We start from the raw sequence: 27,767 nt of genomic DNA on the forward strand, positions 1-27,767 counted from the left end.
CAGTAACTGAGAGTCAGGTAGCATCCACAGCATCTATGGTGAACATGGATAGGTGATATTCTGAGGTACACAAAAAAGCTGGAGAAACTCAGCGGGTGCAGCAGCATCTATGGAGCGAAGGAAATAGGCAACGTTTCGGGCCGAAACCCTTCTTCAGACATTCAGGGCTGAAACCCTTCTTCAGATATTCTGGGTCGGGACCCGGAAATGTCACCTATCCATGTTCTCCAGAGGTGCTGCCTGGTCTGGTGAGTTATTCTGGCGCTTTGTATCTTTCTTTGTAAACCAGCATCTGCAGTTCCTTGTGTCTCCTGCACGAATCGTTGACTATCCATTCACTCCACAGATGCTGCCTGACCCACTTAGTTCCTCCACCACTTTGCATTTTGCTCAAGATTCGAGCATCTGCGGTCCCGATCCAATTTTTTTTGTTCTGGGAATGTTCACCCTTTTGTCTTACTGACAGCCTAATATTGCAGGTGCAGGTGCTGGTGCACTGAAGAAGGGTGTCCACCTGAAACGTCACCCATTCCTTCTCTCCAGAGATGCTGCCTGTCCCGCTGAGTTACTCCAGCATTTTGTGTATGTCATTGAAAAAAACATTGCAGGAATTGCTTGCACTGGGCAGCCTGGATGACTGTAAGAAGAGCGAGGCAATGACAAGCAAAGATCATAGAGCTCTATGATTATGATCTTTGATGACAACTGCGTCGAGAGCGGGGGTTGGTTAAATGTCAGGGCAGGGGGCGGTTCCCGCCCATTCCACCATGTTGACGGCCGCTCTGTCACACAGCAGGGCTGCTCGTCGGCCGGAGCTCCTTCACCGCCTCATGTCCGGCTGCGCCATGGCTGCACGGCCCCGCACCGTCCTCGGCACCATGGAGTTCGGCCGCCGCGCCGATGCCCAGCAGAGCGCGCTCATGGTGAAGGCCTTCACGGAGCGCGGGCACGTGGAGCTGGACGGCGCGTTCATGTACGCGGAGGGGCGCACGGAGCAGATCATCGGCAGCCTGGAGCTGGGCCCGGCAGGTGAGCGGAGACCGGGGACTGGGGTAACAACACCCCTCGTAACAGGCCCCGCGGCCCACACTCCAAGCCAAGATAAACTCATATTCCGCTCGTTTACAACCCAACGGTGACTAACATAGAAACCACCCCCACCCCTCCCCGTGCCCACCTGGACGCGCACACACCTGGACGTACAACACACGAACAGGCCCTTCGGCCCACAACGTGCGTGCTGAACATGATGCCACGTTAACAACATCTCTACCAGTACATGATCCATATCCTTCCATTCCTGCATAGCCATATGACAACCCAAAAGCCTCTTAAATGCCACTATCATACCAGTCTCCACCACCACCCCTGGCAGCGTATTTCAGGCACCCACCGCCCTCCGTGTAAAAGCACTTTTGCCCCGCACACCTTCGACGTGGTTGTGCATACTCATGCAACTCCCTTTGCTGTTACCATTACCGGAGAATGGGTGGGAGTCGTGCAGTCCCATTAAATTATGAGTGATTTCCTATGCCAGTTTTATACCAATGGATGGCACCAGAGGTTAATGCGGTCAGATGTTAGGTTTTCTGTTATTTTTTCTGAATCGTACAGTGTTGATCGCAACCAAAGTAAATCCATGGGATGGGAAGACATTGAAAGCAGACAGTGTTCGATGTCAGTTCAAGACGTCGTTGGAGCGCCTTCAAAGGAAGAGTGTTGAGATCCTCTACCTCCATGCTCCAGATCACGAGACACCAGTTGAGGAAACATTGGCTGCTTGTCAAGAGCTTTACAAACAGGTACAATGCAGAGATTACTGTTTAAAGCAGAGGATGTGGAAGATGTAGGTGTCCCGGCTTTTCATGGATATGGTTCAGTTTAGTTTAGTGGTACAGGTGGAAACCCACCTGCGGCTCACCAAGCCTATGTTGACTATTGATCACCCATTCACACTAGTTCCGTTATCCCACCTTCACATCCACTACCCTACATAGGGCACGATATTATTTACAGAGACAAATTAACCTACAAACCCACAGGTCCTTGGGAAGTGGCAGGAAACCGGAGCACCCGGAGGAAACTCACGTGTTCACCTCATTAGGCAATTTACCTGACTGTTGCAGTAGCTCAGTTAATGATCCCTTTCATGTCATGAAGTAAACAGGAATATTTAGAGATGTTATGGCCAGCAGTTCTCAATGAAGTTCTCGATTAAATCTTTGTTTCATCATTGTCCATTGGGTCCTTGCAAGAAAAGTAGGCTCCTGGTTTTCAATAATTCATTGCATTTAGAAGCTTTGAGCAGTTTTGAGGTGATCAGAAGTTACATGTTTCTGTTAATGATACATCTGGTTCAACCATGAACTATGGACTGTGTTTGATTGTACGAAGGACATGGGTTTTTTGCACGTATTGAGATTATTATTTTATTGCATTTTTCTTTATTATATGTTATATATGTATGAAGATAGTCACAAAATGCTGGAGTAACCAAGCGGAACGGACAGCATCTGGATAGAAGGAATGGGTGACATTTCGGGTCGAGACCCATCTGAAGACGGGTTTTCACCTGAAGCCTTACCCATTCCCTCTATCCAGAGATGCTGCCTGCCCCGCGGAGATACCCCAGCATTTTGTGTCTATCTTCATTGTAAACCAGCATCTGCAGTTCCTTCCAACATATTATTTATGTGTATTGTGTTTACAAGCTTGTTAAAATGCTGCAAATGAGAATTTCACTGTTTCGTTGTCGGCACGTATAACAATTAAACAGTCTTGTCTCTTGGTTTTAGATTTTCTTATAAAATAACTTATTTTTTAGGGCAAGTTTAAGGAACTTGGCCTCTCCAACTATACTTCATGGGAGGTGGCAGAAATCTATTCGATCTGTAAACACAACAACTGGATTCTTCCCACCGTCTATCAGGTGCGTCAGGAGTGAAAGCCTCTTGGAGGAGTTGACTTGTGTGAACGACTCTCATGGTTGTGCTGGTTCAATGGTTTTTCCTGCATTTGTCAAGAAAAACATTTTTTCATTGTTTTAGAAATTTGAACTCTGACCTTTGCCTGTTCAGCCATGGCTCCAGGTGACTGATTTTTCATGACTGGATATTCACTCAGCTGGGCCACGTTACATCCTTCCATAGATCCACATGGATTATTGCCACTGTTTCGCACATATTTTGAGATGATAGTAGAATTAGGCAATTCGGCCCATCAAGTCTATTCTGCAGATCATGGCTGATCTATCTTACCCCCTCAATCCATTATCCAGCCTTCTCCCCGTAACCCCTGAAACCCGTACTAATCAAGGGGCACATGGAATGGTGAGTAATTGGAAGGAAATGGTAGAGATTGGTGCAATTGCAAATTTTAAAAGACTTTTGGAGGGTACATGAAAATGAATGGTTTTGAGGGTTAGTGCGGACGGGTGGGTCTACTGGGCCTGGTTCTAAGCTGCATATAGCTCTATAACCCTTTCTCAGCTGGAGACACTACCACCATTTGTGTCATTCCGCCTCCACCCGATCCGAGACATTTTTGTCATATCCACTTCTCCAGCTCCACTGTAAATTTAGAGCATGGTTGATTTCAAAATTTTCATTTTTTGAAAGATCATCAGCCTAAAACCTAACTCTCCACGCGTGCTCTTTGACTCACTCAGTATTTGCAGATTCGATTTTATTTTTTAAAACTTAATATTTTGACAGCTTTCTGAACCACCTGTTCTAATATCTCTTGCCTTAGTTCAGTGTTAAATGTTTTGACCTTTAACTCTTGTGTTTAAGTGAATATGTGTATTGTAATTGCTCATCGATTGTCCTCAAGCTAAATATCTGGGGCTGGGTAATTGACGCCCACAGTGGCGTGTAGTGGCATATTTCTCAAATACAAACAGTCTGGCCTGGAATCATTTTATCTTCTGTTTGCAGGGCATGTATAACGCCATAACCCGGCAAATAGAAGTGGAGCTCATACCCTGTCTCCGTTATCTAGGGATGAGATTTTATGCTTACAACCCGCTGGCAGGTATGGTTGAATCTTACTTTTGTTGCCCTTTTGACATGTCTATACAGAATGTGTGGGGCGGCACAGTGGTGCAGCGGGTAGTGGGGCTGCCAGAGACGCGGGTTTGATCCTGACCTCGAGTGCAGTGTGTGTGGAGTTTGCATATTTTCCCTGTGACCGCACACGTTTTCCCCGGATGCTCCGGTTTGTTCCCACATCCCAAAGACGTGTGGGTTAGTAGGCCGCTGTAAATTCCCCCTAGTGGGTACATGAGTATAGAATCTGGTGGAAATTGGTGATATGGAAAGAATAAAGTTGGATTGTTCATTGTAAGATTCATGTAAATGGAGGTTTGATGATCAATGTGGTGGGCCAAAGGGTCCGTTTCCCTGTTGCATCTCTTTACCAGAACACAGACAAATGTAAGATAGACACAAAAAGCTGGAGTAACTCAGCGGGACAAGCAGCATCTCTGGAGAGAAGGAATGGGTGACGTTTTGGGTCAAGACCCTTCTTCAGACTGGTTAGCGATAAGGAAAACAGGAGACATTGTCGGTGATGTGGAGAAATATAGAACAGTGAGTGAAAGATATGCAAAAAAGTAACGATGATAAAGCTGTTTCTAGGATGAAAATGAACTCGTGCAACTCGGGTGGGGAGGGATAGAGAGAAGGAATGCCGGGGCTACCTGAAATGAGAGAAATCGATATTCATACCACTGGGCTGCAAGCTGCCCAAGCGAAATATGAGATGCTGTTTTTCCAATTTGCATGTAGTCTCGCTCTGAGAATGGAGGAGACTGAGGACAGAAAGGTCTGTGTAGATATGGGAAGGAGAATTAAAGTGTCCAGCAACCGGGAGATCAGGTTGGTTTAGGCGGGCTGAGCAAAGGTGTTCCGCGAAAAGATCACCCAGTCTGCGTATGGTAGAAGAGTCCACATTTTGAACAACGGATACAGTAGATGAGGTTGGAGGAGGTGCAAGTGAACATCTGCCTAACCTGAGAGGTCTGTCAAGGTTCCTGGGAGTTGGGGGAGGTGGTATAGCGACAGACGGAAGGCAGAAAGGGGTGGATATGGAAAATTGTGGCAAGTGGCAGGATCCCGTTGGAGGTGGCAGAAATTTTGGATGATTATGTGTTGTATGCGACGGCTGGGGTGGAAGGTAAGAACTAGGGGGATTCTGTCTCTGTTGCGACTAGGGGGAGGGGTAGCAATGACGTAGCTGCGGGATATTGAGGAGACACGAGTGAGTGCCTCATCTATGATGGTAGAGGGGAAACCCTGTTTACTTAAGAATGAGGACATCTCGGATGTTCTAATATGGAACATCTAACCTTGGGCACAGATTCTGTGTAGACAGGAGAATTGGTAATTTGGGATAGATTCTTTGCAGGATACAGGGTGAGAAGAAGTGTAGTCGAGATAGTTGTGGGAGTCAGTGGGTTTGTAATAGATATCAGTCAATAGTCTACTTCCTGGGATGGAGACTGAGATCAAGTAAGGGGAGGGAGGTGTCAGAGATGGTCCAAGTAAATTTGAGTGCAGGATGAAAATTGATGATGAAGTTCATGAGTTCTGCATGGGTGCAGGAGGTAGCACCGATGCAGTCATCAATGTGTGCAAGTGCATGTGCATTCATCAAACAACGGCAGCCTACCCCTCCATTACTCAGTGAAGGATCGCTCCTGAGGTGAATTGGGGAGGAGGAAAATGGGGGTCCATTGCAAATCTTCACAAAATGGATGCAAAAGGAACTGCAGATGCTGGAATCTTGAGCAAAACAGAAAGTGCTGGGGAAACTCAGCAGGTCGGGCAGCATAGATGGAATGGATAATGACATTTTGGGTTAGGATCCTTCTTTGCGTATCCCTTCACAGATGCTACCTGACCCGCTGAGTTACTCCAGCACCTTTGTGTTTTTCACAAGATGGTAGTCGGGTTCAGTCAGGCCTCAGTTTGAAACTCATTGGGTGCAGAGAATGACTGGCTCTTGGGTTGGGGTTGGTGGTGAGACCCTGTAGAATGGTATTAACTGTCTCATTGGTGCAGGTGGGCTGCTGACTGGGAAATATCAGTTTGAGGACAAGTTTGAGAAACAACCCACTGGTCGCTTCTTTGGTAACAATTGGGCCGAGGCGTACAGAAACAGGTGAGTTTGCTGGTTTTCTACATTCATCACACTTAAGATTCTATGCTTCCTTATGGTGAGACAAAGTTGTTTGGCATCTCATCCAAAGTTTTGCAACTTTCCAGATTCCCCTTGCATAATCTTATCTGCTGTCCACTGTTCATCAGGTACTGGAAGGAGCATCATTTCCGAGCCATAGATTTGGTGAAGAAAGCAATAGATGAAACCTATGGGTGTGGGAAGACAAGCCTGATATCAGCAGCATTACGATGGATATATCACCATTCCAAGCTTCAGGTACACATTCAGCAATACAAATATCAACATATTAAATTACAACTGACTGGGAAAAGATTTGAACATTTCAAAAATGCAGATGTGGAAATCGGAGACAAAAACAGAAAATACTGGCAACGCGCAACAGGTCAGGTGGCATCTGTGGAAAGAGAAGGAAAGTTAATGTTTTAGCTCAAACACCCTTCATGGGAATAAGAAAATGTTGCAGAGAGGATGGGCGAACGATAATGTTGCAGAACGATAGGGGGCGCTGACCTGTGCGCGGCTGCCCAGCCAGCAGCTGTCTTTTCATCTTTTTTTTATTTTTAGTTAAAGTGTTTTTGTTTCTGGAGGTCTAGACTTTTTTATGTGGGGGAGGGGGAAACTACCTTTCAGGGTCCCTACCTGGTCGGAGAGGCAGCTTTTCTCCGGGCTGCAGTTTCGACCCGTCCTCGCGGCCTACCAGCGGGCCTGGAGCGGCGTTTCCTGACGGGGACCGCCCAGAACCACGGCTTCGGCAGCGGCACAGCGCTGGAGCGCTATCGTGGAGCGGGCGATGCCTTGCCTGGGTCGCCGCGCTGGAGCTCCGGTGAGCTGAAGACCGCCAGGAACAACATCGCGGAGCTGCGGGTCTGAGGAGCGACCAGCTGCGGGCGGCGCCGCCGAACTGTACACCGGGAGCCTGGGATCTCGCGACGAGATCGCCAGTAGTGGAGCTCCAACCGGCGCGGCCTTGTTGGCTTTGGAAGCCGCGGCCTCCAGTACGGAAGCGGCCGTTCCAGGTGTCCCAAGCCGCTGCGAGGTTTCTCCCGACGCCGGAGCAACATCACCCGGCGAGAACGGCCAGGAACATCGGGCCTCCGTAGAGGCAACTGTGGAGGCCTCAATTGGCTCGACTATGGGTGAACTGGGGTTGGGGACTGGACTTTGTGCCTTCCCTCATGGTGGGAGCCATTGTGGGGGGATGTTCTTTATGTTTAAATCTCTTATTAATGTTATGTCTGTATTCTTTCTTTATGTGCTGCATTGGCAAGAAGCATTTCACTTCACCTAGGTGTATGTGACCAATAAATAACCTTTGAACCTTTGAAAATAAACAGAATATCTCCAAGGCAAGGTGAACCCAATGTTAACCAGATGGATTTGTAAACTGAATGGAGGTGCTCTAAACAGAGGTCATACAATTTGTGTTTAGTTTCTCTAATGTAGAGAAAATCTCACCATGAACACCAAAAACATTTCACTGCTTGATCATTAATATTTAAATTGATGATTATGTATAGATTTGCCCTGTTTATTCACTATTTTGCCCATTCATTTACTAATAATGCTGTTCTCTTTTCATCAGGGAGATCTTGGGGATGGTGTTATCCTTGGGAATTCATCACTGGAACAGCTTCAACAGAACTTGACTGCCGCTGAGGAAGGACCACTTGCTTCTTCAGTAGTCGATGCCTTCAATGAAGGTTGGAAACTTGTCGCACATGATTGCCCAAATTATTTTCGATAAATCAGTCGAAATATTGGACTGAATCTTCCAATCTAAATGCTGACAGTTACAGGAGTACTTACAATTGTTTTCATTTGGAAGGTGGCTGGATCAGTGGCGTGGCCTGTCATTTACCAGCCACCTTCCACTCACTGATGACTCCCCTTAGTCCTGGGAGATGGAGCTGCCCAGTCTTTGCATTGCCAGGCGGTTCAAGATCAACGTGGATTGGGGTGGAGAGTGGGAAGAGATATTGTGCACATTATATGCTCATATCATAGTTTACCAAAATTCTGAGGCAAGCAATTTAAATAAAGACAGTGACCTTAATATTTTTAGTGACATTTCAGTTCCCAGCTGACAGCTTGGAAATTGTAATTTTCTCACCAATAGTTTTTGCCTTGGTCTGAACTCTTGCCACCAAAATGGGGATAGTTGAGAATCATTGCCAGAGGAAAATACACCATCAATCAAGCTGAGGTGGGTCAGGTCACATACTCCACCTCCAGCCAAGGGCTCAGTTGACTGAGCGAGAGTTGAGACATGGCAGGTGGATGCCATGTCAGTTAACATGGACCACTAATTGAAATAGGAATTAAAAAAGTCAAGTATAACATGGTAAAGGGAATACATTCCACGAGCTGAGTGTAGTTTAAGGAGCCTGATAGCAGTGGGTTATGTTCAAGTGTTTTGACCCTTGGATGTTGCTGAGCTGCTTTGAAAAATGACAGAATAAGGATTGGCTGGCTGGGATCTGTAATCTAAAATTACGTAGAATCCCAGCCTGGGACAAAAATTCTAGTAACACGAGTGAAACAACTTAATTACTACAGCATATAGCTGATGGTGTACCCCTGAATAGAACATTTAATACATGTAGAATCAAAATTGTTGGCAACACATTATATTTGCTTTGTTTGCTTGAATAAAAACAATTGATTCACTTTGTGCATTTGATATCACTGTTTTCTCATTCCTACCAGGAAGATTTAATCAAACTGGATAAATGCACAGAAATTGGTGATATTATTTTACACAGTTTGTTCAAATCTATAGTTCACCCCTATGAGATTTAAACTTCACAGATATAGCGTGGAAACACTCACGCCAACCAACGATCACCCGTACATTAGTTCTATCGTACACACTAGAGATAATTTACAGAAGCCAATTAACCTACAAACTTGCAAGTCTTTGGAGTGTGGGAGTAAACTGGGGCACCTGGAGAAAACTATGTAGAGACAACACAAGGTCAGGATTGAACTCTGAACACTGACTCTGTGAGGTGGCACGTTTACCACTGCCACTGTGAATCCTTACACAGGTCAACTGTGCACCTAATATTCGTGACTGTACAGTATCACTATAACCCCTTCAGTTGTGGAGTAAAGTGTACAAATGCTACCTGGCATTTGCAGGTAGAAACTTCTAATGATAGTGACTGGTCATACGCATAGTAAAAAATTGATTTATAATAAGGCTGTTGTGACTCATTCATATATAGCACACATTCAGGATTGGAGCACAACTGTGACTGGCATTTGGTTGCAAAATGGAACTCAATCGTTATAGATGGAACATGTACCTTTGGAGGTCCTATCTGATTCATTGCTGCAATGACATTGAAAGATCGCTCCAGGACAAGTCTCCACATTTTGCTTTAAACTGACAATAAACTCTCTTGACTTGACTTTCTGACCATATTGTATTGTTCTTCACGTTAGTTGCTGCTTTCAACTGTGATTACATTTCAGAATCATCCATTGGGTGCAAAGTCCTCAAATGCATTGAAGAGATTATCTTTCTATAATCATTGATGTGTTCCATTGTTAAATTACCCAGATGCCAGTACAAAAGTCAATTCACCATTATTGCTTCACTTGGTGAGATTCAACCAAATGTCTGTTATGTTTCAACATTTTTATCAGAAAATTTGCACTGAAGTTGGTTTCCACAAATTCTACTCTCATGTATAGTATTGTACAGAATTTAACAGAAGTCAAGTATAGGACACAACCCTTGAATTCCCTGCTAGTAATCCATCTCTGCCACTTCTTTGCTTTTTCCATCTTCAGTCACAGCAAGTTGTTCAAATTCACCAATCATGGTTCCACAGACAGTTCATTGTCACTTTCGAAGACAACCAAATACTATTTGAAATAGTACAAGTCTTGAAAACTTCCTCATTTCAGTATTATTTAGTGTTTGGATGCGCAACATTCAGAAATGCTCTGTACATGGTAGACAATGTTTTCCACATATTGGTGTGTTATCTTAATGGGCAGGTGCAGAAGTGCTGGTGTTTTGGTGAATACTATAGCCGAATGAGATTATTGTTGAAAGATTTGTGAAAGACCCCACCCTCAATTAAACTAAAAACTAAATTAAAAATCCCTCAGGTTCACCTCATTCATGGTTTTCAGCCTTCTGGTGTGGTAATTCCGCAAATTAAAAGCCAAAATTTGAAATAGAAGTACTAACCAGTAGACGTTCAGCTGACTTTTCAGTCTGAAAAAGCATCCTGATACAAAACAAGACCAAGTGCTGCAGTAACTGAGAGTCAGGTAATATCTATGGTGAACATGGATGGGTGATATTCCGGGTCGAGACCCGGAAATGTCACCGATCCATGTTCTCCAGAGATGCTGCCTGGTCTGGTAAATTATTCTGGCGCTTTGTATCTTTTTTTGTAAACCAGCATCTGCATTTCCTTGTGTCTCCTGCACGAAACGTTGACTGTCTATTCGCTCCACAGATGCTGCCTGGCCCACTGAGTTCCTCCAGCACTTCGTATTTTGCTCAAGATTCGAGCATCTCCATGCAGTCCTCATCCTATTTTTTTCAATTCTGGGAATGGTCACCCTTTTGTTTTACTGGCAGCCTAGTGTTGGTGCACTGAAGTAACATCACCCATTCCTTCTCTCCAGAGATGCTGCCTGTCCCGCTGAGTTACTCCAGCACTGACTGAGCAGCCTGGATCAAAGATCCTAGAGGAGCTATAAACTTTGGCCTGGATGTCTAATAAGGACGCGCATTGACAAGCGCCCTCGGGCGGGGGGACGGTTCCCGCCCATTCCACCATGTTGACGGCCGCTCTGTCACACAGCAGGGCTGCTCGTCGGCCGGAGCTCCTTCACCGCCTCATGTCCGGCTGCGCCATGGCTGCACGGCCCCGCACCGTCCTCGGCACCATGGAGTTCGGGCGCCGCGCCGATGCCGATGCCGAGCAGAGCGCGCTCATGGTGAAGGCATTCACGGAGCGCGGGGGCGTGGAGCTGGACGGCGCGTTCATGTACGGGAGCGCGGAGCAGATCATCGGCAGCCTGGAGCTGGGGCCGGCAGGTGAGCGGGGACCGGGGACTGGGGGGTAACAACACCCCTAGCAACAGGCCCCGCGGCCCACATATTCCGCTTGGCTAGCTTACAACCCAACGCGATTACCATAGAAACCACCCCACCCTTCCCTGTGCCCACCTGGGCGCGCACACATAGAACACTACAACACACGAACAGCGAATGTCTACCCAATCCTTTTACAATGTATACACTGATATTAGGTTTCCTCTCAACAGTTAGAGAATTTCCTCTCAAGATTTAGAGAAAACAATCCAAGTTCGAACCAATCCTAATATCTTTTAATCCAGGCATAATTCTGGTAAAACTATTCTGCCCCCTGTCCAAAAACCTCCACATCCTAGCATACCATAAGGCTAATCAAATGCTCTATTAAATTCCATATAAGCAATATTTGCTGCCCTTCCCTCATCGACTATCTTTATGATCTCCTCAAGTGAGGAAGACATGACCTGCCATGGACAAAGTCATGCTGATTGTTCCTAATTATCAATCCTCTTCCAAATGCAAATAAATCCTATCCCAAAGAATCATCTAAAAAGCTTCCCTACTACCGATGTGAGGTTTACCGGCATATAATTTTGTAGATTATTGCTGCTTCCCTTCTTAAGCAAAGGAACTACTTTGGGTAGTCTCCAGTCCTTCGGTATCTCCAGTGTGGCTAAAGAAGGTACAAAGATCTCTGTCAAGGTCCCTGCAATCTCCTATCTTACATATCTCACTCTGAGATGGATCCCATCAAATCCTGGGGATTTATCCACCTCGGTGCTTTTCAAGAAATCCAATACCATCACCTTCCTGCTCGCCAACTGTCCTAGCATGTTAGTTATACCCCACGTTGCTCTCACTATCCACCATGCCCCTTTTTCTTGGTGAATACAGATGCAAAATACACGTTTAACACCTCTCCTACATCCTCTGAGGATAAATTCTTTCCTTCATCCTTGAGTGATCCTACTTTCTCCCTGGTTACTCTTGTTTTTAATGTACAAGTAAAAATGGTTGTAATTTACTTTGTTGGACTTGCCATTGACAGACATTTCAAGGCTCAATTTTGTCCTTCCAACTGCCTGTTTGAGCAGACGATTAGGTGATTTGGGGCTGGACAGGTTATGTAATCCTTTGGCACCAGGGGTTGGTGGCTTCAGTGCAGCCCATGGGCTTTAGGGGCATGGACATGGACATGGTTTGCGTGGTTGTGCATGCTTATGCAACGCCCTTTTCCTGTTCCCATTACCGGAGGATGGGTTGGAGTTGTGCAATCCCATAAAGTTACGAGTGATTATGCAATTTCTATGCCAATCGATGGCACCAGAGGTTAAGGCGGTCGGATGTTAGGTTTTCTATTATATTTTTCTGAATCGTACAGTGACGATCGCAACCAAAGTAAATCCATGGGATGGGAAGACATTGAAAGCAGACAGTGTTCGATGTCAGTTCAATACGTCGTTGGAGCGACTTCAAAGGAAGAGTGTTGAGATCCTCTACCTCCATGCTCCAGATCACGAGACACCAGTTGAGGAAACATTGGCTGCTTGTCAAGAGCTTTACAAACAGGTACAATGCTGAGATTACTGTTTAAAGCAGAGGTTGTGGAAGATTTAGAGCTTAGTTTAGAGCTATGGGGTGGAAACTCACCTGCGGCCCACCAAGCCCATGTCCACCATTGATCACCCATTCACACTTGTTCCGTTATCCCACCTTCTCATCCACTATCCTACACGTTACAGAGGCAAATTAACCTACAAACCCACGTCTTTGGGATGTGGCAGGAAACCGGAGCACGCGGAGGAAATCCACGTGTTCACTGGGAGAACATGCAAACTCCACATGGACATCACCCGAGGTCAGGATCAAATCTCTGGCGCTGTGAGGCAGCAGCTCTACCATTGTGCTGCCCTATATATAGTTGGGGCAGGTGGTACATCATGCCATTTCTATCCAAATAGTCTGACTTACTCCAGCCTGCATTGCTGTAGTAATATTGCCTGATGGAGGTTCTACTCACCTCATTAGGCAATTTACCTGACTGTTGCTGTAGCTCAGTTAATGATTCCTTTACATGACATGAAGTAAACAGGAATATTTAGAGATGTTATGGCCAGCAGTTCTCAATGAAGTTCTCGATTAAATCTTTGTTTCATCAAAGTCTATTGGGTCCTTGCATGAAAAGTAGGCTCCAGGTTTTCAATAATTCATTGCATTTTAGAAGTTTTGAGGTGATCAGAAGTTACATGTTTCTGTTAATGATACGTCTGGTTCAACCATGAACTATGGAATGTGTTTGATTGTACGAAGGACGTGAGGTTTTTTGCATGTATTGAGATTATTATTTTATTGAATTTTTCTTTATTATATGTTATATATGTGTAAAGATAGTCACAAAATGCTGGAGTAACTCAGCAGAATGGACAGCATCTCTGGATAGAAGGAATGGGTGACGTTTCGGGTCCTGACCTGTCTGAAGAAGGGTTCTGACCCGAAGCGTCACCCATTCCTTCTATCCAGAGATGCTGTCTGACCCGCTGAGTTACTCCAGCATTTTGTGTCTAAGTTTGGTGTAACATCTGCAGTTCCTTTCAACACATATTATTTATGTGTATTGTGTTTACAAGCTAAAATGCTGCAAATGAGAATTTCACTGTTTCGTTGTCGGCACGTATAACAATTATACAGTCTTGTCTCTTGGCTTTAAATTTTCTTGTAAAATAACTTATTTTTTAGGGCAAGTTTAAGGAACTTGGCCTCTGCAACTATACTTCATGGGAGGTGGCAGAAATCTATTCGATCTGTAAACACAACAACTGGATTCTTCCCACCGTCTATCAGGTGCGTCAGGAGTGAAAGCCTCTTGGAGGAGTTGACTTGTGTGAACGACTCTCACGTATGTGCTGGTTCAATGTTTTTTCCTGCATTTGTCAAGAAAACCTTTTTTTATTGTTTTAGAAATTTGAACCTTTGCCTGTTCAGTCATGGCTCCAGGTGACTGATTTTTCATGACCGGATATTCACTCAGCTGGGCCACATTACATCCTTCCATAGATCCACGTGGATTATTGCCACTGTTTTGTACATGTTTTGAGATGCTTCACGAGTGATAGGAACAGAATTAGGCAATTCGGCCCATCAAGTCTATTCCGCAGATCATGGCTGTTCTAACTTACCCCCTTAATCCATTCTCCTGCCTTCTCCCCATAACCCCTGAAACCTGTACTAATCAAGGGGCACATGAAGTGGTGGGTAATTGTAAGGAAATGGTAGAGATTGGTGTGATTGCAAATGACTTTTGAATAGTACATAAAACGAATGGTTTAGAGGGATATGGGCCAAATGGCTCTTGCACAAGAAGGAAACTTTGTCCGCAGACGGGGGGGGGGGGGGGGGGGGGGGGGGGGGGGAGGGGGGGAGCTGTAAATGTGCTCCTGGAACAATGTCAAAGCGATACACGATAGCACTACAATTTATTGCCCACCTTACTGACCATTGTCCTGTGGTGTGCTGTATCAAGTTCCGTTCAGATTGATAGTGTATTTTACAAGTTATTGACATTTTAAATGTAAAAAAAATTAAAACAGCGCCTCCACTTGCCGTCTTTACTTAACTGGCGTCACAAAGGACACCTAACGGGTTCTCACCGGCAGTTGCGCCCTTTGCACAATTTCAAACGCCATCTTTTTTTCCTTCCTCACAACGGGGACACAACAGCTCCACAACGGCTCCAGTTTCCTTCCATTTTACTGCTGCTTTGGGCCCGCGGGGAGGGAGAGGAGTGGTACTTGGCCCGCGGGGATGGAGTGCACAGGGAGGGTGAGGAGCGGGACCCGGGACAAGTAGTTGTATCCAGTGCGGGGTCCGGGGGCGGGTAGAGTTGGGGGCTATGGGTGAGTGGTGGAATATTACATTTGGGGACCAGCCGTCCCGTGTGACAGGGACCCAACAGATCCCACTTGGTCTAGCAGCTCTGTAATCCACTCTCAGCTGGAGACACCACCACCATCTGTGTCATTCCGCCTCCGGAATGACATTTTTGTCATGTCCACTCCTCCAGCTCCTCTGCAAATTTAGAGCATGGTTGATTTCAAAATGTTCATTTTTTCGAAAGATCATCAGCCTAAAACCTAACTCTCCACGCGTGCTCTTTGACTCAGTATTTGCAGATTCGATTTCATTTATTAAAACTTAATATTTTGATTGAGATCTGAACCACCTGTACTAATATCTCTTTCCCTAGTTCAGTGTTAATTGTTTTTACCTTTAACTCTTGTGTTTTAGTGAATATGTGTATTGTAATTGCTCATTGGTTGACCTCAAGCTAAATATCTGGGGCTGGGTAATTGACGCCCACAGTGGCGTGTAGTGGCATATTTCTCAAATACAAACAGTCTGACCTGGAATCATTTTATCTTCTGTTTGCAGGGCATGTATAACGCCATAACCCGGCAAATAGAAGTGGAGCTCATACCCTGTCTCCGTTATCTAGGGATGAGATTTTATGCTTACAACCCACTGGCAGGTATGGTTGAATCTTACTTTTGTTGCCCTTTTGACATGCCTACACAGAATGTGTGGGGCGGCAGAGTGGTGCAGCGGGTAGTGCGGCTACCAGAGACCCGGGTTTGATTTTGACCTCGAGTGCAGTGTGTGTGGAGTTTGCATATTTTCCCTGTGACCGCACACGTTTTCTCTGGGTGCTCCGGTTTGTTCCCACATCCCAAAGACGTGTGGTTTGGTAGGCCGCTGTAAATCCCCCCTAGTGGGTACATGAGTATAGAATCTGGTGGAAATTGGTGATATGGAGAGAATAAATTTGGATTGTTTAGTGTAAGATTCAAGTAATTATTCATTATACATTTTTCTTATCAGTAGAACACTCCTACCAAGTCTGAATATGGCATGACTGAAAGATTGTATAGCCTTTCAGAATATAGGAAAAATCGGTCCAAATCAAGCTCATCCAATAACAAGTTATTACTTATCCCTGGAGCGTCAGCTATTTTATTCAATCTTGGCTTCTTTATGGCCTTGAAAGAAGCACATGTTATTACTGCAGGATTCCATCTTAATTTATTTATTAAAAAGACAACCTGTCCTCCATATTGTGTTCCATATAATTTGCAATGTCATTCAGACTTGGCACCAAGCCATTCTTTTGTTTTACTAGTCATGCTTTTGTAGAAGAACGACTCCATTTTAGATTTGATTATTAGATTTGACTATTAGCTCTTTGATTGTTAATGGATAATCACATTTCGGATCAGGATCCTTCGCTGCATATCCATTCCCTTCAAAGATGCTGCCTGACCCACTGAGTTACTCCAGCACCTTTGTGTTTTTACCAAGATGGTAGTCCGGTTCTTCAGGCCTCATTTTGAAACTCACTGAGTGCAGAGAATGCCCGGATCTTGGGTTGGGGTTGGTGGTGAGACCCTGTAGAATGGTATTAACTGTCTCATTGGTGCAGGTGGGCTGCTGACTGGGAAATATCAGTTTGAGCAACAACCCACTGGTCGCTTCTTTGGTAACAACTGGGCTGAGGTGTACAGAAACAGGCGAGTTTGCTGGTTTTCTACATTCATTACACTTAAGATTCTATGCTTCCTTATGGTGAGACCGTTGTTTGGCATCTCATCAAAAGTGTTGCAACTTTCCAGATTCCCCTTGCATAATCTTATCTGCTATCCACTGTTGATCAGGTACTGGAAGGAGCATAATTTCCGAGCCATAGATTTGGTGAAGAAAGCAATAGATGAAACCTATGGTTGTGGGAAGACAAGCCTGACATCAGCAGCATTACGATGGGTATATCACCATTCCAAGCTTCAGGTACACATTCAGCAATACAAATATCAACATATAAAGTTACAAATGACTGGGAAAAGATTTGAACATTTAAAAAATGCAGATGTGGAAATCGGAAACAAAAACAGAAAATGCTGGAAAAACGCAACAGGTCAGGTAGCATCTGTGGAAAGAGAAGGAAAGTTAATGTTTTAGCTCAAAGACCCTTCATCTGACTAGGAATGCAAGAAAACGAGCTGGGGTTAAGTTGCAGAGAGGATGGGCGAAGGATGGATAAAATAAACAGAATATCTCCAAGGCAAGGGCGAGGTGAACCCAGTGTTAACCAGATGGATTTGTAAACTGAATGGAGGTGCTCGAAAAAGAGGTCATACAATTTGTGTTTAGTTTCTCTAATGTAGAGAAAATCTCACCATGAACACCAAAAACATTTCACTACTTGGTCACTAATATTTAAATTGATGATTATGTATAGATTTGCCCAGTTTATTCACTATTTTGCCCATTCAGTTACTAATAATGCAGTTCTCTTTCATCAGGGAGATCTCGGGGATGGTGTTTCCCTTGCGATATCATCACTAGAACAGCTTCAACAGAACTTGACTGCCGCTGAGGAAGGACCACTTGCTTCATCAGTAGTCGATGCCTTCAATGAAGGTTGGAAACTTGTCGCACATGATTGCCCAAATTATTTTCGATAAATCAGACTAAAAATTGGGCTGAATCTTCCAATCTAAATGCTGACAGTTACAGGAGTAATTGGCCTCTACTGGACTGATGCCTGAGGACTCTGACCTCTAAGAGGAGCGCTGACCTCCTGACTGAGACCATGCAGCAACTCTCACACATTTCCTTCTACTTATCCTTGGACCTTGTCCCCACAGACAAGAACCAGGCCTTAATCTCAAGCACCATCACTGATTTCATCACTTCCGGCTCCCTGGGGTTGGCCTCAGGTAAAGCCTCCAATCTCATTGTTCCCCAGCCCCGCACGGCTCGATCTTATTTTCTCCACAAAATCCACAAATAGAACTGTCCGGGCAGATCCGTTGTTACTGCTTGTTCATGTCCCACCAAACTAATTTCCACATACCTCGACTCCAACCTATTCCCCCTCCCCCCACCCCACCTATGTCCAAGACACCTCACACGCTCTTTGTTTCCTCAATGACTTCTGTTTTCCAGGCCCCCACTCCCTCATCTTCACTATGGATGTCCAGTCGCTCTACACCTCCATCCCCCACCAGACGGGTCTTAAAGCCCTTTGTTATAAAGTCCTCAACCCCAGAACCAGCCAATTTCCGTCTACCAATACTTTCCTCCACCTAGCAGAGCAGGTCCTTACCCTCAACAACTTCTTCTTTGATTCTTCCCATTTCCTCCAAATCCAAGGCGTAGCTATGAGCACTCGCAAAGCCTCTTTGTAGGGTACGTCGAACAATCCCTGTTCCAGGCATACACTGGCCCTATCCCCAAACTCTACCTCCGCTACATTGACGACTGCATTGGTGCTACCTCCTGCACCCATGCAGAACTCACTGACTTCATCCACTTGTTTACGAAAGAACTGCAGATGCTGGAAAAATCAAAGGTACACAAAAAGCTGGAAAACTCAGCGGGTGAGGCAGCATCTATGGAGTGAAGGAATGGGTGACATTTCGGGTCGAGGCCCTTCATCAGACTGATCATCCACTTCACAACTAATTTCCACCCGGCACTCAAATTTACCTGGACCATTTCCGACATCTCCTTACCGTTTCTAGATCTCACCGTCTCCTAAGCAGGTAGCAGACTATTGACCGACATCAACTACAAACCTACTGACTCCCATAGGTATCTTGACTACACTTCTTCCCACCCTACCTCCTGTCAAGATTCTATCCCCTTGTTGTGTATTTGGTGCTGGTAACGGACTTTAAATAAAACTCGGACACGGGAGTTAACTAACAAGCTTCTTTATTCTGAACGCCACCTAGAGTCTCTCCTGCGCATGCGTACCATTATGCAAGACATCAAATATGTTAATTATATTTCATACATAACACTCCTCCCCCTTTAACTTGGAGGCAGGTAACACAATTTCTATTTCATACACAGCACTCCTCCCCTTTTAACTTGGTGGCAGGTAACTCAATTTCACCTTCACGGTATATACTCTTTACCTGAAATATAATTGATTAATACACTGTTGCAAAATTGTATTATTGAAGTAATCTTACAATACATCCTCATAGCTGTAATAATGATATCTAAACTTAGCACGTAATTTTTTCGTTCCACCCATCTTCCTTAAACCAAATACATTACCCCTTGCTTTATGTGTTATAATTTTCCGTTCCCTTATGTGTAAATTGCGAACTCTTTCTAATCTCTCTAGCTCTGCCTGCATCTCTGCCTCTTCCCTTTTTAAATGTCCTAATCTTAATTTGAAGATTTCTTCCTGTTCCTGATATTCTGCTTCATATGCTTTGTTTTCCTGTTTCTGTTCGTTATTTGTAGGTGGCATCTGATACATGGCTGCAGGTTTTTGTTTTGCTCGCAGCTTCCTCTGTCACGCAATTTCCTCGTGCTGCGTATTTATCCGCTCTTGTTGTTTAACAAGATTCAGAAATGCATAACCATCTGTCCATTGCTCAGTGAAGGAGGCTCCATGCTGGACTGTAGTGAAGTGTCCTAGTCGCAATTGGTCCTGCATACTTTTGTCTCGACCGACAAGCCTCTCTTGTTTAGACTTTTCTATTAGCAGCTTTTTACTCATTGTCATACATTTATATAACTATGCTTTGTATCGTTTAAGCCTTTTCTGTTCATCTATTTATCTTCTTAAGTCACATCTCTGGTTCTTCATCAAGAAGTAGGATCTATATTGTCTTTGCAATACAACAGTGGCTTTGATTTGTGCTCTGTATAGTTTTCTTGCTTCATAAGCAAGGTAGTGAGACTGGACTACATAATTTGTGCCTACTTTCTATCTTTCCCCCTCCCCACCCCCGACATCAGTCTGAAGAAGCGTCTCAACCCGAAACGTCACATATTCCTTCTCTCCATAGATGCTGCCTCAACCTCTGAGTTACTCCAGCAATTTGTGTCTACCTACAGGAGTACTTACATTTGTTTTAATTTGGAAGGTGGCTGGATCAGTGGAGTAGCTTGCCATTTACTGAGCCAGCCACCTTCCACTCACTGATGACGCCTCTTAGTGCTGGGAGATGGAGCTGCCCAGCCTTTGCATTGCCAGGCGGTTCTGTTGATCAGTAATCCAGCCCAGCCCAGCCAAGCCTTGTCAGCACACTGCAACTCCAGAGTAAGAAGATGTCTCTGGTTGAGGGACACCGGAAACCAATGGGGTCTCTGGTTCAATCAAGATCAACACGGATTGGGGTGGAGAGTGGGAAGAGATGTTGTGTACATTATATGCTCATATCTTCGTTTACCAAATTTCTGGGGCAATTTAAATAAAGACAGTGAGCTTAATATTTTTAGTGACATTTCAGTTCCCAGCTGACAGCTTGGAAATTGTAATTTTCTCACCAATAGTTTTTGCCTTGGTCTGAACTCTTGCCCCCAAAATGGGGATAGTTGAGAATCATTGCCAAAGGAAAATACACCATCAATCAAGCTGAGGTGGGTCAGGTCACATCCTCCACCTCCAGCCAAGGGCTCAGTTGACTGAGCGAGAGTTGAGACATGGCAGGTGGATGCCATGTCAGTTAACATGGACCACTAATTGAAATAGGAATTAAAAAAGTCAAGTATAGCCTGGTAAAGGGAATACATTCCATGAGCTGAGTGTAGTTTAAGGAGCCTGATAGCAGTGGGTTATGTTCAAGTGTCTTGACCCTTGGATGTTGCTGAGCTGCTTTGAAAAATGACAGAATAAGGATTGGCTGGCTGGGATCTGTAATCTAAAATTACGTAGAATCCCAGCCTGGGACAAAAAATCTTGGTAACACGAGTGAAACAACTTAATTACTACAGCATATAGCTGATGGTGTACCCCTGAATAGAACATTTAATACATGTAGAATCAAAATTGTTGGCAACACATTATATTTGCTTTGTTTGCTTGAATAAAAACAATTGATTCTTTTTTGCATTTGATATCGCTGTTGTTTTCTCATTCCTACCAGGATGATTTACTCAAACCGGATCAATACACAGAAAGTAGTGATATTATTTTACGCAGTTTGTTCAAATCTATAGTTCACCCCTTTGAGATTTACACTTTACAGATATAGCGTGGAAACAGGCCCTTTGGCTCATGCCAACCAACGATCACTGGTACACTATTTCACTCCTACACACTAGAGATAATTTACAGAAGCTAATTAACCTACAAACCTGCATGTTTTGGGAGTGTGGGAGTAAACCGGGGCACCTGGAAAAAACCGGCAGTCAAAGGGAGAACGTACAAACTCTGTAGAGACAACACAAGGTCAGGATCGAACCCGGGACTGACTCTGTGAGGTGGCACTTTTACCACTGCCACTGTGAATCCTTACACAGGTCAACTGTGCACCTACTTTCCTGAATGTACAGTATCAGTATAACCCCTTCAGTTGTGGAGTAAAGTGTACAAATGCTACCTGGCATGGCATGTGGATTTAAAACTTCTAATGATAGTGATTGGTCATACGTACATAGTAGAAAATTGATATTAAGGCCATTGTGACTCGTTCATATATAGCACACATTCAGGATTGGAGCACAAATGTGACTGGCATTTTGTTGCAAAATGGAACTCAATTGTTATAGATAGAACATTGTACCTTTGGAGGTCCTATCTGGTTCATTGCTACAAGGACATTGATAGATCACTCAAGGACAAGTCTCCACATTTTGCTTTCTGACCATAGTATATTGTTGTCCACGTTAGTTGCTGCTTACAACTGTGACTATATTTCAGAAGCATCCATTGGGTGCAAAGTCCTCAAATGCATTTAAGAGATTATCTTTCTATAATCATTGATGTGTTTCATTGTTAAATTACCCAGATGCCAGTACAAAAGTCAATTCACTCCTTGTGAGATTCAACTAAAAGTCTGTTATGTTTCAACATTTTTATTAGAAAAGTTGCACTGAAGTAGGTTTCCACCAATTCTTCTCTCGTGCATAGTATTGTTCAGTCACTTTAACAGAAGTCAAGCATAGGACAAAACCCTTGAATTCCCTGCTAGTCATCCATCTCTGCCACATCTTTGCTTTTTCCATCAGTGAAGTTGTTCAAATTCACCAGTCTTGGAGTTCCACAGGCAGTTTATTGTCACTTTGAATGTGGCCATCTCAATACCAAGGAGTTTCTGGAAGACAACCAAATAGTACAAAAGTCTTGAAACCTTCCTAATTCCAGTATTATTTAGTGTTTGGATGCTCAACATTTAGAAATGCTCTGTACTTGGAAGACAAAATGTTCTACGTATTGGTGTGTTATCTTAATGGGTGGGTGTAGAAGTGCTGGTGTTTTTGTGAATACAATAGCCGAATGTAATTATTGTAGACGGATTTGTGAAAGACCCCACCCTCAATTAAACTAAAAACTAAATTAAAAATCCCTCGGGTTCACCTCATTCATGGTTTTCAGCTTTCTGGTGTGGAAATTCCAAATTAAAAGCCAAAATTTGAAATAATAGTACTAACCAGTAGGCGTGCTTGCTCGGGTGTCAGTGAGGCACCTTCTTTACATACGTCATAATCACTCAACAATGTCACAACACCTAGAAGACAATCACATGAATTGACATCTTTAATCAAATAATCAAGTTCATCAAATACTTGGCAAAGGGGTAATCTTTATCATTTCAGCACCTTTCTTCAGCGTGGTTGGTAAACCAAGTTTCCGTAATTGTGGCTCCATGGAGTGAGTGAATTGTGGTAGTGGCCCAGCGTCAAGTGTAATGGCCATCGTAGCTTTGTTCCCAGACCGTGCAAAATCAGATTCCGAGTACTGAGCAAACCACCTGTTGATCAAGATGTGGAGAGCGCGTTGGCAGAGGCATGATAAAAGAACAGGAGCACATTGTATGTCAAAGAATGTAAGAAAATCAAGAAACTTACTCAATCACCTCTGCCTTTGTGCGATCAGTGAACAGAAGACCAACTTCACCTTCTAGCTTTGCACTGACCTACAAAGGGAAGATAATTTTTGAGACAATGTCAAATATTGTTGATGCTCCAAACCAACGTTTCTTAATCAGGGTTCCCCGGAACGCTAGGGTTCCGCGAGAGGTCGCTAGGGGCTCTGAGAGAAATATTTTTTTTTTTTTGTCCCACCCCTGACATCAGTCTGAAGAACTGTCTCGACCCATTCCTTCTCTCATAGATGCTGCCTGGCTAGCTGCGTTACTCCAGCATTTTGTGTTTACCTTTAATCATATGTAAATGCATCTGAGTCATTTTTGTGTTTAATTTCATATTCGTAATTTTATTATACACGTACGGCATGTTTAGCGAAGTCATATTTAGCAACATCTATACGGCGCCAGTGTGAAACGGCCATTAGTGGTCAGTGGGCAGGAGCTGTACGTGACGGATATGTGTATTATCAAGTGACTCACTCGAGTACAGACGCAAGCACGCTCCATCAGTCCTGTCTGTGCTTCCTGGCGTGCAGGCACAGTCCCTCATTCGCCCACGTTATTTAGTAATTTTTACACATAATATGAATTTAAAACATTTAGTTATGTTTGTTTATTTTTGTTAGTTGATCAAAAGTTTATTTATGTATGTTTTTGTTAGTTTATAAAAAGTTTGTGTGTTGTTTTCTCTCCCTCTCGTCCAAGGTTAGTTCTTCTGTTTGCCTTTATTTGCTTCAGTTTTGAACAAGCAGTATGATTTTATTTTTTCCCCATTGTCAATAAGCTTGAGAAAAACGAAGTTATTTTTTGCTTAAACCAGTTATCAGAAAAATATATTATGTTTGCCTTATGAACTATGAAAGAGAAAGAAAGAGATTAATAAAGATAGATAATAATTTTTATGTCGGGGTTCCCTGAGACATCAAAATTATTTCAAGGGTTCCGCAAGGGTAAAAAGTTTGAGAAACGCTGCTCCAAACATACAACAGGTCATAGAGAAACAAAGGCAAAGTTTTAGGGTGACAAATGACAAAAATAAACCCCACCAACCTCAAAGCTTTACCCATTGTACTGCCAAAATACATTGAACAATTCAGTACACGGGCAGTTGCCAAGAGCTCACCTTGTGTAAACCATCCTTATATTCATCTGCTGATCCTTTTCCCAGAGCCACCACCATCACTTTATTTTTACCCAAGAAGAACCTGCACAAGTACAACAGAAAATATCTTGAAATCTTTTACATAGGGGCATAAAAGAGAGCTTATAGAAACATAGATTACGGTGATGCAGAGGTAGATTTGCTGCCTTACAGCGCCAGAGATTCGGGTTCAATCCCAACTACGGGCACTGTCTATACAGAGTTTGTACATTACCCCCGTGACCGCGTGGGTTTTCTCCGAGAACTTCGGTTTCCTCCCACAATCCAAATACATAATGTCCCGCTGAGTTACTCCAGCTTTTTGTATCTATCTCAGGTTTGTACATTAATTGGCTTGGTATAAGTGTAAATTGTCCCCAGTGTTTGTAGGAGAGGTTTAATGTGTGGGGATCGCTGGTCAGTGGGACGAAAGGCCGGTTTCCGCACTGTATCCTTAAACTAAACTAAATCTAATTAGTATGATCGCAGAATTGATAGGTAAACTCCAGCATAGTTATAGAGAATTGATTAGCATGCAATGCAAAGCTTTTCCTGAACCTCATTACGCATGATAATAGTAAACCTAAACCTAGGAGGTGGAAGGCCTCAGGGAACTGACTGTATTGGACACTTGGTTTCTCAACATAAAAATTGAAGTAGGAAGCCACTACATGCAAGTTTGTCGACAATCATTTTAGTGGCTTAAAATAGATGGAAAGAGAAAGTTACGGCAAATAAAATTAATTGTAGGGAAACATGAAGACATACGATGTAAGAGTTAATTACATTCGAGTTTTAATAGTGATCTAGGAATTAAGAAGGGGCATAGAGATTTAGAAAACAGATTGATTAACCCACTTAATAATCTAACATGTTGTAGAAGGTAAATAAATGGAATTAATCTAATTTAAACAGGCTTTAATATAGCCTTGTAGAGTATCAAACAGGGTAAGCAATGAAAGTTGAAAATGGGCATGAAGAAACAGCTCAGAATTACATGAATCATGCAACATGGAAGATGGCCTTTATTCTCATCAACTACTGGATGTCATGCAAGAAATGAGACAAAAGGGTCAAGTGTGTGTGGAGTTGAGGGTCACCAGCATACATGTAGAAAATCATCATGCATTTGACGATATTGCTAAGGAACAGCATGCAGATAAGATATGGGCATGGGAGTCAAACATCAATCCCAGGAAGGCACAAAAAGAAAATTGTACATGCTCAGGAACATTTTGATGATTCTCTGGTTACAATTGGATGAAAAACCAAACATGCAAGTATAGTCCCTAAATTTGGTGTGTTGTCGACACAGATCAGCTATGATGGAACTGAATGGCAGAATATGCTCAAGGGGACTGAATAGTTTAATTTAATTCATTCTCTACATGACAAATGAGCTAACCAACACATGGTTCCCATGTTAAGCGACTTAATTAATCATCCAGTATCATTAAGGAAAAAAAACTATAGCATCTCACCGGCTGTGTTTCCAGGCACATCGCATATCCTTCAATTTGTTATTTCTCATGTTCGCAACAGAAAAGACAAAGAGGTTTGTGTACATGTCCACACATTTTCGTAACTTAAAAAAAAAATTGCAAACAAGTGTCAGTAACAAGGAAAACAAACTATGTTGGCAGCTTTTTGGAGATTTTATCTGAAATGCTGAAGAAATAATAATGAATCTTAAACAACAGCACCTTACAATTCCAAATATTTTATTTACGAGTTTTTGCTATGATGCAATTGAGTGGTGGTGGGGGGGGGGGGGAGGAGTGTGCTTGATTTATGAGGTTTTTAGGGCTGCAATAAATACATGGAGATGGAGTCAGGGTGATGAAGAATGACAAGGAGGTTCAGAGCTGGGGATGGGGAAAGAGGAAAACATTTAGTATATTTTCTTTAGTGTATATTTTAAAAGGATACATCATGTACATAGTTGTTAATTTACTTTAAGATCAACTGTTGTGGGAACTATTCGACATCATTGTATTCACATATTTTTAAACTAGTTTCAACCAACGACAAAATATGCTGGCTGAATTTGTTTCTGTAAGCAGTGAGGGCAAGAATGAGAAGCGGGTGGAGAGCCATTTCCACAGGAGAGACGCCCAGGAACCTAGTATGTGGCCACGAGGATAAAAACAGAAAATATTATAGGAGAGGTATGATTGGTGCCTATTGATTGTAGACTCACCTCCTCGATTAAGCCCTGTTTGACCTGTAATCGTTTCTTAGTTGTTTTGGTCAAAGAAACTGGAGAAATAAAAAATAGTCTTGAGTTAATACAGCGATTTAATCAACAGACTTAGAGACCAAATAGAAGAGAGACACAAAAAGCTGGTGGGTCGGGCAGCATCTCTGGAGAAAAGAGTGACATTTGGGTCAAGGCTCTTCTTCAGACTGAGAGTCATGGGAAAGAGAAACATAGAAGGTACATAGAACAAATGCATGAAAGATATTCAAAAAACAACGACGATCACCAACAGAGGCCAAATAAAAACCAGATTTAATTTTGGTTGAATCTTTCTTATTTTGTAAAATTATTCTTCAGATCGTTGGGTCGTCCTGATACATCTTTTAGTTAGAGATACGGCATGTAAACCTTATGCCCACGCCGACCATCGATCAACCAGTTCACATTAGTTTGAAGAAGGGTTTCGGCCCGAAACGTTGCCTATTTCCTTCGCTCCATAGATGCTGCTGCACCCGCTGAGTTTCTCCAGCATCTGCAGTTCCTTCTTAAGCACATTAGTTTCTCATCCACTCGAGAAATGGATTAGCCTACAGTTAACCTACAAACCACGTACATCTTTGGGAAGGTACACAAAATAGCTGGAGAAACTCAGCGGGTGCAGCAGCATCTATGGAGCGAAGGAAATAGAAACAAGTTTCGGGATGTTGGAGGAAACCGGAACACCTGAAGAAAACCCAGTGCAAACTCCACACACAGACAAGACGTGGGGATCGAACCCTGCGGGGTCTCAGGCAAAGATCCTAGAGCACTATAGGATCTTTGGTCTCTACCCGCTGCGCCACTGCATCTGTGCTCACAGTTCCTCCAACACTCCGCTCATGAGTCCGGCATCGGTGGTGTCTGGGCCGCGCTCTTACCCCGCTTGTCCCGCCGGGATCGCGGCATGATGACGGCGGCGCCGCTCCACCTGCTGCAGGTGTGGAATGCGCCTGTGGAGGCTGGAGCTGTAACCGGCGGTGTTGTGTTGTGTTGTGTTGACCAAAGACCACGACCGGCCCGGCCTGGGTCTGTCTGTCTGTCGGCTTCCTCACGTGTGTCCGCCGCCGCCTACTCCGCCGTCAGCGCCTCCTGTGGCCACCACCGCCCCTACTCCTCTATCTTAGATCCACTCCAACATTTGCGACGAAACTGTTGAGTTAAGACTTTGATGCAACGCGTCGTTTATTATTATTTCATCTAAATTTAAAATCTACAAACAAAGTGTTAAATGTTTTAGACGGATTTGATTTCAAC

General features: G+C 43.8%; 3 protein-coding genes across 3 annotated transcripts; 2 read left to right on the forward strand and 1 right to left on the reverse strand.

Moving 5' to 3' along the window:
• Positions 1-752: 752 nt before the first annotated feature.
• On the forward strand, positions 753-21,153 carry LOC116990512 (aflatoxin B1 aldehyde reductase member 2-like). Its single transcript, XM_033048262.1, has 8 exons — positions 753-1,029; positions 1,615-1,802; positions 2,825-2,929; positions 3,936-4,032; positions 6,063-6,162; positions 6,309-6,438; positions 7,766-8,116; positions 20,301-21,153. The coding sequence occupies exons 1-7, from the start codon at positions 768-770 to the stop codon at positions 7,925-7,927; spliced, it is 1,044 nt and encodes a 347-aa protein (XP_032904153.1). The 5' UTR covers positions 753-767; the 3' UTR covers positions 7,928-8,116; positions 20,301-21,153.
• mrto4 (MRT4 homolog, ribosome maturation factor) lies at positions 9,812-27,762 on the reverse strand. The gene is made up of 9 exons (XM_033048264.1): positions 27,392-27,762; positions 26,475-26,533; positions 25,756-25,859; positions 24,257-24,338; positions 23,114-23,181; positions 22,865-23,016; positions 22,697-22,773; positions 22,293-22,359; positions 9,812-10,005 (listed from the first exon to the last, which is right to left on the reverse strand). Exons 1-9 carry the CDS (start codon positions 27,417-27,419, stop codon positions 9,938-9,940), a joined length of 705 nt encoding a protein of 234 aa, XP_032904155.1. The 5' UTR covers positions 27,420-27,762; the 3' UTR covers positions 9,812-9,937.
• On the forward strand, positions 10,972-21,083 carry LOC116990513 (aflatoxin B1 aldehyde reductase member 2-like). Its single transcript, XM_033048263.1, has 8 exons — positions 10,972-11,248; positions 12,630-12,817; positions 13,985-14,089; positions 15,677-15,773; positions 16,722-16,809; positions 16,954-17,083; positions 17,599-17,812; positions 20,159-21,083. The coding sequence occupies exons 1-7, from the start codon at positions 10,987-10,989 to the stop codon at positions 17,758-17,760; spliced, it is 1,032 nt and encodes a 343-aa protein (XP_032904154.1). The 5' UTR covers positions 10,972-10,986; the 3' UTR covers positions 17,761-17,812; positions 20,159-21,083.
• Positions 27,763-27,767: the final 5 nt, after the last annotated feature.

This window comes from Amblyraja radiata, chromosome 31 (assembly GCF_010909765.2).
Source record: "Amblyraja radiata isolate CabotCenter1 chromosome 31, sAmbRad1.1.pri, whole genome shotgun sequence".
Taxonomy (NCBI): domain Eukaryota; kingdom Metazoa; phylum Chordata; class Chondrichthyes; order Rajiformes; family Rajidae; genus Amblyraja; species Amblyraja radiata.

Excerpts from the sequence above, each read along its gene's own strand:
- LOC116990512 (XM_033048262.1), top strand. The coding sequence starts at position 768 with ATGTTGACGGCCGCTCTGTCACACAGCAGGGCTGCTCGTCGGCCGGAG. Across the intron at positions 2,930-3,935 it reads TTCTTCCCACCGTCTATCAG|GGCATGTATAACGCCATAAC; the intron begins GTGCGTCAGGAG and ends TTCTGTTTGCAG. Across the intron at positions 4,033-6,062 it reads TGCTTACAACCCGCTGGCAG|GTGGGCTGCTGACTGGGAAA; the intron begins GTATGGTTGAAT and ends TCATTGGTGCAG.
- LOC116990513 (XM_033048263.1), top strand. The coding sequence starts at position 10,987 with ATGTTGACGGCCGCTCTGTCACACAGCAGGGCTGCTCGTCGGCCGGAG. Across the intron at positions 11,249-12,629 it reads CCTGGAGCTGGGGCCGGCAG|TGACGATCGCAACCAAAGTA; the intron begins GTGAGCGGGGAC and ends TGAATCGTACAG. Across the intron at positions 17,084-17,598 it reads ATCACCATTCCAAGCTTCAG|GGAGATCTCGGGGATGGTGT; the intron begins GTACACATTCAG and ends CTCTTTCATCAG.
- mrto4 (XM_033048264.1), bottom strand. The coding sequence starts at position 27,419 with ATGCCGCGATCCCGGCGGGACAAGCGGG. Across the intron at positions 26,534-27,391 it reads ATCCCGGCGGGACAAGCGGG|TTTCTTTGACCAAAACAACT; the intron begins GTAAGAGCGCGG and ends TTATTTCTCCAG. Across the intron at positions 23,182-24,256 it reads ATAAGGATGGTTTACACAAG|GTCAGTGCAAAGCTAGAAGG; the intron begins GTGAGCTCTTGG and ends TTCCCTTTGTAG.